Source organism: Sardina pilchardus, chromosome 14, assembly GCF_963854185.1.
Source record: "Sardina pilchardus chromosome 14, fSarPil1.1, whole genome shotgun sequence".
NCBI lineage: Eukaryota > Metazoa > Chordata > Actinopteri > Clupeiformes > Clupeidae > Sardina > Sardina pilchardus.
In genome coordinates, this window is record NC_085007.1 from 162,926 (window position 1) to 172,925 (window position 10,000).

General features: G+C 45.1%; 1 protein-coding gene across 1 annotated transcript in view; it reads right to left on the reverse strand.

Annotated features, from left to right (window-relative positions):
* LOC134101183 (anthrax toxin receptor 1-like) overlaps positions 1-10,000 on the reverse strand; it is a 47,524-nt gene that overhangs the window by 11,592 nt on the left and 25,932 nt on the right. The window contains exons 14-15 of the mRNA XM_062554781.1: positions 7,393-7,434; positions 163-264 (exon numbers count right to left, since the gene is read on the reverse strand). Coding sequence (XP_062410765.1) covers positions 163-264; positions 7,393-7,434 — 144 coding nt within the window. The remainder of the gene's footprint in view (positions 1-162; positions 265-7,392; positions 7,435-10,000) is intronic.

Here is a 10,000-nt window from a genome sequence, read left to right on the forward strand (position 1 = left end):
GTTAGAAATCAGGAGGAAAGCAGGAGAGCGTGTGTGACAGTGTGTGAGAGAGAAACTTGTAAGCAGGATATACATTTCTATATGTGTATGTGTGTGTGGGGGGGGGGGGGGTTGTGTGTGGTGTGTTTGTTTGTGTAAGGCTCTCTAAGTGGTGGTGTTAAATCTCACCTCCATTCGTTTAATTCCACCAACCCCTCGTCCTCCATAATAAGAAGCGTCCACTGTAGGCCAGTTCTTCTTGGGGTAGGCGCTGTCTTCATCATCCTGACCACAGGGAGGAGAGGGGCACAAGGAGTGATGGTGAGAGAGAGAGGAGGGCAATGGAGAGAGAGAGAGAAGAAATAGAAAGATGAGGGCAACATAGAGAGAGAATGAGAGAGAGAAGAAAGACAGATGAGTGCTGGTTAGAGCAGGTTGGAGCAGCTTAGAGCAGCCCTGTTGAAAAAAACAGCCTGACCAGCTTAAGGTTAAGGTCCAGCCTTGGGTGGTCAAAAAAGCTGGTCAACCTGCAGACCCCTTTATCTCATTGGCTGCCAGCCATTTTCAGTGAGCGCTTCATACTGCCAGACGTTTTACAGCATTTTGACTGTTTTTTCAAGATCCACCGAACGGTGAGCGTTATGACTATGTAAACACTGAAGGTACCAAATGAAAGAGTAGACTCTTGTCTTTTATCGTTTTCCATTATTTAGTAATCGTCAGTTAGTCAGGGAGCCATGGGGTCAGACCTGGCTTTGTCGGTTAAAGTTTTTTTTTTTGCAGAATCTAGTAGACTAGGGGTACCTCTTTAAGATTTAAGAGGGTGCCCGGTGATATCCCTTGGGCAATTTCGTATATTAAGCCTTTCTTGCCCAATGTGTTGACTATAAGGCGGATATACTACAGGTGAATAGGGTAAAAAAATTAACAAGCAGATATCACTATGAAACTTCACCAGTTGATTACTTAGATCAATATGAAAAATAAATGTATTACAAGTTTTCTGAAATTTAATGTTTGAATATGCAAATTAGGTATGATGTAATTAAATATGCGCTGATTTGCATAAACGTAAAAAGATCAAATCTGAACATTGGGTAAAGCCAGTTTCAATTTTTTTCTTTTCATTTTGTTGACATAAGAGATGAAAAGTATTTTAGAGAGGGAATTATGGATATCTCATTTAGTTATTCAGTAAATCAGAAAATACTATACCAGCCTTTAAAAAAATCCATTTTCGCCATGTTTTTTGGAATAAAATGTCATGTAAATCAGGCTAAGAATAATATATCAACAAACCCCTCTGCAAAATCCTTCTAAACATGGTTAGGTATAAGACTGAAAAGTTTGGTGTATAGTAGATGCTTGTGAAGTGGAGATTTTGATCTCCGAGTGAGAGAGGAAACTCATCCATATCCGCCTTATATTCAACACATTGGACAAGAAAGGCTTCATATACGAAATTGCCCAAGGGATATCACCGGGCACCCTCTTAAATCTTAAAGAGGTACACCTACTCTACTAGATTCAGCAAAAAAAAAAACTTTAACCGACAAAAGTGAAGTGTTCCTTTAAGGTTCTCGTGAGCTTTTGGCAGACCAGACCAGTCACTAAGCCATGGGGTCAGGTTGCAACCAACCCAGGTCAGACCTGGTTTTGTTGGTTAAAGTTTTTTTTTTTGCTGAATCTAGTAGAGTAGGTGTACCTCTTTAAGATTTAAGAGGGTGCCCGGTGATATCCCTTGGGCAATTTTGTATATTAAGCCTTTCTTGTCCAATGTGTTGAATATAAGGCGGATATGGATGAGTTTCTTCTCTCACTCGAAGAACAAAATCTCCACTTCACAAGCATCTACATACACCAAACTTTTCAGTCTTATACCTAACCATGTTTAGAAGGATTTTGCAGAGGGGTTTGTTGATATATGATTCTTAGCCTGATTTACATGACATTTTATTCCAAAAAACATGGCGAAAATGGATTTTTTAAAGGCTGGTATAGTATTTTCTGATTTACTGAATAACTAAATGAGATATCTATAATTCCCTCTCTAAAATACTTTTCATCTCTTATGTCAACAAAATGAAAAGGAAAAAATTTAAGCTGGCTTTGTCCAATGTTCAGATTTGATCTTTTTACGTTTATGCAAATCAGCGCATATTTAATTACATCATACCTAATTTGCATATTCAAACATTAAATTTCAGAAAACTTGTAATACATTTATTTTTCATATTGATCTAAGTAATCAACTGGTGAAGTTTCATAGTGATATCTGCTTGTTAATTTTTTTACCCTATTCACCTGTAGTATATCCGCCTTATAGTCAATACATTGGACAAGAAAGGCTTAATATATGAAATTGCCCAAGGGATATCACCGGGCACCCTCTTAAATCTTAAAGAGGTACCCTTAGTCTACTAGATTCTGCAAAAAAAAAAACTTTAACCGACAAAGCCAGGTTCACCTAAATTATGGCATTTGGCTCCCGGACTAAGTAGAACATGGGTCAGTTTGGCTAAAAACACCTGTTTCTGACAAAAAAATGGAGAAAACGATCTTTTTGTGAAAATCAACTTTTTAACGTTAGCGTTTCAGTAATATGTCAACCATGATTGCACTGTTATCTCTGTTAGCAGGATAGAGTAGGATAGAGCAGCTGTTAGAGCAGGATAGAGCAGGTTAGAGCAGGCTGATAGAGCAGGTTAGAGCAGGATAGAGCAGGATAGAGCAGGCTGATAGAGCAGGTTAGAGCAGGATAGAGCAGGATAGAGCAGGTTAGAGCAGGATAGAGCAGGATAGAGCAGGCTGTTAGAGCAGGATAGAGCAGGATAGAGCAGGCTGTTAGAGCAGGTTAGAGCAGGATAGAGCAGGATAGAGCAGGTTAGAGCAGGCTGATAGAACAGGATAGAGCAGGATAGAGCAGGATAGAGCAGGTTAGAGCAGGCTGATAGAACAGGATAGAGCAGGATAGAGCAGGCTGATAGAGCAGGATAGAGCAGGATAGAGCAGGATAGAGCAGGCTGTTAGAGCAGGTTAGAGCAGGATAGAGCAGGTTAGAGCAGGATAGAGCAGGTTAGAGCAGGATAGAGCAGGCTGTTAGAGCAGGTTAGAGCAGGATAGAGCAGGTTAGAGCAGGATAGAGCAGGATAGAGCAGGTTGTTAGAGCAGGATAGAGCAGGTTAGAGCAGGGTAGAGCAGGATAGAGCAGAATAGAGCAGAATAGAGCAGGATAGAGCAGGATAGAGCAGGATAGAGCAGGCTGTTAGAGCAGGATAGATCAGGATAGACCAGGTTACAGGATAGAGCAGGATAGAGCAGGCTGTTAGAGCAGGATAGAGCAGGATAGAGCAGGATAGAGCAGGCTGTTAGAGCAGGATAGAGCAGACTGTTAGAGCAGAATAGAGCAGGATACAGCAGGATAGAGCAGGCTGTTAGAGCAGGATAGAGCAGGTTAGAGCAGGGTAGAGCAGGATAGAGCAGAATAGAGCAGAATAGAGCAGGATAGAGCAGGATAGAGCAGGATAGAGCAGGCTGTTAGAGCAGGATAGATCAGGATAGACCAGGTTACAGGATAGAGCAGGATAGAGCAGGCTGTTAGAGCAGGATAGAGCAGGATAGAGCAGGATAGAGCAGGCTGTTAGAGCAGGGTAGAGCAGGATAGAGCAGGTTAGAGCAGGATAGAGCAGGCTGTTAGAGCAGGATAGAGCAGGATAGAGCAGGATAGAGCAGGCTGTTAGAGCAGGATAGAGCAGACTGTTAGAGCAGAATAGAGCAGGATACAGCAGGACAGAGCAGGCTGTTAGAGCAGGATAGAGCAGGATGGAGCAGGATAGAGCAGGATAGAGCAGGTTAGAGCAGGATAGAGCAGGTTAGAGCAGGATAGAGCAGGTTAGAGCAGGATAGAGCAGGCTGTTAGAGCAGGGTAGAGCAGGATAGAGCAGCTGTTAGAGCAGGATAGAGCAGGATAGAGCAGGATAGAGCAGGATAGAGCAGGATAGAGCAGGATAGAGCAGGATAGAGCAGGATGGAGCAGGTTAGAGCAGGATAGAGCAGGTTACAGGATAGAGCAGGATAGAGCAGGCTGTTAGAGCAGGATAGAGCAGGATAGAGCAGGATAGAGCAGGATAGAGCAGGCTGTAAGAGCAGGATAGAGCAGGATAGAGCAGGTTAGAGCAGGCTGTTAGAGCAGGTTAGAGCAGGCTGTTAGAGCAGGTTAGAGCAGGATAGAGCAGGCTGTTAGAGCAGGATAGAGCAGGATAGAGCAGGTTAGAGCAGGATAGAGCAGGATAGAGCAGGCTGTTAGAGCAGGATAGAGCAGGCTGATAGAGCAGGCTGATAGAGCAGGATAGAGCAGGATAGAGCAGGCTGTTAGAGCAGAATAGAGCAGATTAGAGCAGGTTAGAGCAGGATAGAGCAGGATAGAGCAGGATAGAGCAGGATAGAGCAGGATGGAGCAGGCTGTTAGAGCAGGATAGAGCAGGATAGACCAGGTTACAGGATAGAGCAGGATAGAGCAGGCTGTTAGAGCAGGATAGAGCAGACTGTTAGAGCAGGATAGAGCAGGATACAGCAGGATAGATCAGGCTGTTAGAGCAGGCTGTTAGAGCAGGATAGAGCAGGATAGAGCAGGCTGTTAGAGCAGGCTGTTAGAGCAGGATAGAGCAGGCTGTTAGAGCAGGCTGTTAGAGCAGGATAGAGCAGGTTAGAGCAGGATAGAGCAGGATAGAGCAGGATAGAGCAGGATAGAGCAGGATAGAGCAGGCTGATAGAGCAGGATAGAGCAGGCTGTTAGAGCAGGATAGAGCAGGCTGTTAGAGCAGGATAGAGCAGGATAGAGCAGGATAGAGCAGGCTGTTAGAGCAGGATAGAGCAGGATAGAGCAGGATGGAGCAGGATAGAGCAGGATAGAGCAGGCTGTTAGAGCAGGATAGAGCAGGCTGTTAGAGCAGGATAGAGCAGGCTGTTAGAGCAGGATAGAGCAGGGTAGAGCAGGTTAGAGCAGGATAGAGCAGGATGGAGCAGGCTGTTAGAGCAGGATAGAGCAGGATAGAGCAGGTTAGAGCAGGCTGTTAGAGCAGGGTAGAGCAGGTTAGAGCAGGATAGAGCAGGATGGAGCAGGCTGTTAGAGCAGGATAGAGCAGGGTAGAGCAGGCTGTTAGAGCAGGATAGAGCAGGATAGAGCAGGATGGAGCAGGATAGAGCAGGATAGAGCAGGATAGAGCAGGCTGTTAGAGCAGGATAGAGCAGGCTGATAGAACAGGATAGAGCAGGATAGAGCAGGATAGAGCAGGATAGAGCAGGTTGTTAGAGCAGGATAGAGCAGGATAGAACAGGATAGAGCAGGTTAGAGCAGGCTGTTAGAGCAGGATAGAGCAGGCTGATAGAGCAGGATAGAGCAGGATAGAGCAGGATAGAGCAGGTTGTTAGAGCAGGCTGTTAGAGCAGGATAGAGCAGGATAGAACAGGATAGAGCAGGTTAGAGCAGGCTGTTAGAGCAGGATAGAGCAGGCTGATAGAGCAGGTTAGAGCAGGATAGAGCAGGGTAGAGCAGGGTAGAGCAGGATAGAGCAGGATAGAGCAGGATAGATCAGGATAGACCAGGTTACAGGATAGAGCAGGATAGAGCAGGATAGAGCAGGATAGAGCAGGATAGAGCAGGATAGAGCAGGGTAGAGCAGGCTGATAGAGCAGGCTGTTAGAGCAGGATAGAGCAGACTGTTAGAGCAGAATAGAGCAGGATAGAGCAGCTGTTGCTTTTGACTTGAAAGACTGGCTGAGCACACAGCACTTCTCCAGAGATCTTAAATCTCCTACACCAGGCTTTAGACATTACACTACAAAGGCTTCCTGCTGTTTGACAAAACAGCCTTAATAATGGACTCAAGAAGGGAGTAATTTTCCCTCTCTGTCTTTCTCTCCCTCTCTCTCTCTCTCTCACACACACACACACACACACACACACACACACACACACACACACACACACAGACACACACAGACACACACACACACACACACAGCTGCTTTGACAAACAAAGGCCAGTCCAAGACCCCTGGGCTAATGGGCCTGCTGCTGGAAGCTAATCTGGTGCATTAATGGCTAGACTGGAGCTGATAGCACAGAGATGTGCATTGTTTCTGATGGCTGGCAAGAGGACCTGTTATTGAGAGTTACGTTTGTGCAATAACACACACACACACACACACACACACACACACACACACACACACACAGAGATGTGCATTGTTTCTGATGGCTGGCAAGAGAACTCTGTTATTAAGAGTTAAGTTTGTGCAATAACACACACACACACACACACACACACACACACACACACAGTCAGAGAAACAGACACCAATAAAGGCTGGTGCTGGAAGCTAATCTCTTGCAATATGAGACAGTCTGGAGCTCGTAACACAGAGATTTGCAGTGTTTCTGGTGGCGGAGAGAGAACTCTGTTATTAAGAGTTAAGTTTGTGCAATAACACACATACACACACACACACACACACACACACTCAATATGAGACAGTGCGGAGCTCGTAGCACAGAGATTTGCAGTGTTTCTGGTGGCGGAGAGAGAGCACAGCTGAGCTGATGGGAAAGGAACACAGGTGAAAAGAATACGGAAGTCAGTTGAGTTTTGCCAATTGAATGCATTTATAATAATAACACGTATAACGTATTAACATAATTAAAACGTATAAATACAAATGTATTTTTCCTGTAAGTTAGTTTGTGGCAATGAAGAGAGTAAAAAATGGTGAAAGAAAGCGAGAGAGAAAGAAAGAAAAAAAGACAGTAAACAGCCAGTGAGCTGATCTTGTGATTTTCTCTTTTAGCCTGAAGCTTTTCTGAGAAAAACGACACATAGCTTCATCATTGTGGAATTCCGTAATGAAAAACTGAAACCTTCCTTTCCATCTGCTTCAGCAGTCAGGAGGTGTCTGTTGCAGCCAACAGCCCTCAGACTCCAAATGGGCACACACACACACACACACACACACACACACACAGGCTCTAATCACTGCCCGTGCCAGCTTTAGTGGCTGCCCACCCGCTCCTTTCTGATGCTCTGGCTATTCCCGCTTCAATGATGGTGGCTGTGCCCGTCCTAATTCCAGCTGTGCCGAACGGGACGATCCCTTTGCCAGCAGCTCTGATGAATACCTTGCCCGTCAGATCATTTCCTGTTCCTTATGTAATAGGGAGCAGTTTTATTTTCTAACTCTGCCTGAGTTGCCAAACCCTTTTCAGCTTTGCGAGCAGAGGAGAGTGACGAGAAACGTAATATCGTAAAGGGAAAATGAGCGCTCGCCTCTCCAGCACAAGACAAAAGGTGAGTTGTGAGATTGACAGATAGGAAAGAGAGCAAACAGAAGAGTCAGATGACTTGTGCCATTCCTTACCGAAGAGTCTTCCATAACTGGTGGTGGGGCCTCGTGAATGATCTGCTCTTAACAAAAGAGGGAGAAACAGAACACACTAGTCAGCACTTTGATGGGGACAATAGGGATTTGACAAGAGAAGAGAAAAGAGGAGAGGAGGAGAGAAGAGAAGAGAAAAGAAGAAGGGAAGAGAGGGGAGAAAAGAGGAGAAGAGAAGAGAAAAGAAGAAGGGAGAAGAGGGGAGAAAAGAGGAGAAGAGAAGAGAAAAGAAGAAGGGAGAAGAGGGGAGAAAAGAGGAGAAGAGAAGAGAAGAGAAAAGAAGAAGGGAAGAGAGAAGAGAAAAGAGAAGAGGAGAGAAAAGGAGAAGGGAGAAGAGGGGAGAAAAGAGGAGAAGAGAAGAGAAAAGAAGAAGGGAGAAGAGGGGAGAAAAGAGGAGAAGAGAAAAGAAGAAGGGAAGAGAGAAGACAAGAGGAGAAGAGAAAAGAAGAAGGGAGAAGAGGGGAGAAAAGAGGAGAAGAGGAGAGAAAAGAAGAAGGGAGAAGAGAAGAGAAAAGAAGAAGTGAGAAGAAGAAGGAAAGAGAGAAGAGAAAGGAGGAGAAGAGAAGAGAAAAGAAGGGAGAAGAGGAGAGGAAGAGAGGAAAAGAGAAGAGGACAGAAGGAGAGAAGAGAAGAGAGACGATAAGAGGGTAGAAGAGAAGAGGAGAGAAGAGGGGATGAATGGAGAGAAGAGGGGAGAGGAGGAGAAGAAACATTTAGGTTTCCTTTTCAGTACAATATGCACAAAGACACACACAGAGTGCCACACACGACTAAAAGAGTGACTTGACTTTTACATTTCTGTTATTACCGCTAAAAGTGTACCAACAAATCTTCTACGACCATTAGCTAGTCAGTGTGTGTGATCGTCCAGTCAGTGTGTGTGATGTACAGTATGTGTGTGTGTGTGTGTGTGTGTGTGTGTGTGTGTGGGACCCTAGGGGGACTGCTTGACTGGCAGCACTGGACTGCAGGCATGGCCCCTTGTTCTCATCTATTGGTGAGATTTGTGAGCCTTTGTTGACAAGATGGTGGAGAGTAGACAGGTGATGGGAGAGAGAAGCAACCTCCGGCCAGATTTGAGCCTGGTGGCAAGGGTTAGGATTAGGGTTAGACACACACACACACACACACACACACACACAGGCTGATACATCACACACACACACACAAGCACAAACCTTGTTGCCATTGACAGCTGCCATGATATACTTTGCACAGCGGTGCAGGTAAGAGGGAGAACTATATTGTGTGGGGCAGTAATATCCTCACTCTTGCACTTTCAGTTTCACTTTGGAGTGAGGATATTACTGCGCCGAGTCTAAGTACTCCCATTGTTATTCCGCCACACAATATAGTTATCCCTCTTACCTGCTTAGAAATGCACCACGTTATATTTTGTCTCACCATACTTGGTCATGTGACTACTCGTATAACTGTATTTTAATAGGGAAAACATGGAGGTGTTTGGTTGCTTCTAACTTCATCTCTGTTTGGATCCTAATGAATGAACTAGCTAAGTGCTATCAAAGTAGCGCCGCGTACCAGAGCCAGTGCACACATTGAAACGTGAGAGGTATGGATCAACTCGTCTTAGTTAAGGGAATAACATAGTTTAATATGAAGAATCGGAGAAAGTGTATTGTGGCCCATATGATGCCCTTAAGTGTTATGATGCCCATAGGATGCCCTTATGTGTTGTATTGCCCATAGGATGCCCTTAAGTGTTACATTGCCCATAGGATGCCCTTATGTGTTGTATTGCCCATAGGATGCCCTTATGTGTTGTATTGCCCATAGGATGCCCTTATGTGTTGTATTGCCCATAGGATGCCCTTATGTGTTGTATTGCCCATATGATGCCCTTATGTGTTGCATTGCCCATATGATGCCTTTAAGTGTTGCATTGCCCATATGATGCCCATTAGTGTTGCATTGCCCATAGGATGCCCTTATGTGTTGCATTGCCCATATGATGCCCATTAGTGTTGCATTGCCCATAAGATGCCCTTATGTGTTGTATTGCCCATAGGATGCCCTTAAGTGTTATGTGGCCCATAGGATGCCCTTATGTGTTGTATTGCCCATAGGATGCCCTTATGTGTTGCATTGCCCATATGATGCCCTTATGTGTTGTATTGCCCATAGGATGCCCTTATGTGTTGTATTGCCCATAGGATGCCCTTATGTGTTGCATTGCCCATAGGATGCCCTTAAGTGTTACATTGCCCATAGGATGCCCTTAAGTGTTACATTGCCCATAGGATGCCCTTATGTGGCCCATAGGTGGCCCATAGGTGGCCCATAGGATGCCCATCAGTGTTGTATTGCCCATAGGATGCCCTTATGTGGCCCATAGGTGGCCCATAGGATGCCCATAGGATGCCCTTATGTGTTGCATTGCCCATAGGATGCCCTTAAGTGTTACATTGCCCATAGGATGCCCTTATGTGGCCCATAGGTGGCCCATAGGATGCCCATCAGTGTTGTATTGCCCATAGGATGCCCTTATGTGGCCCATAGGTGGCCCATAGGATGCCCATAGGATGCCCTTAGGATGCCCATAGGATGCCCATAGATGGCCCTTAAGTGT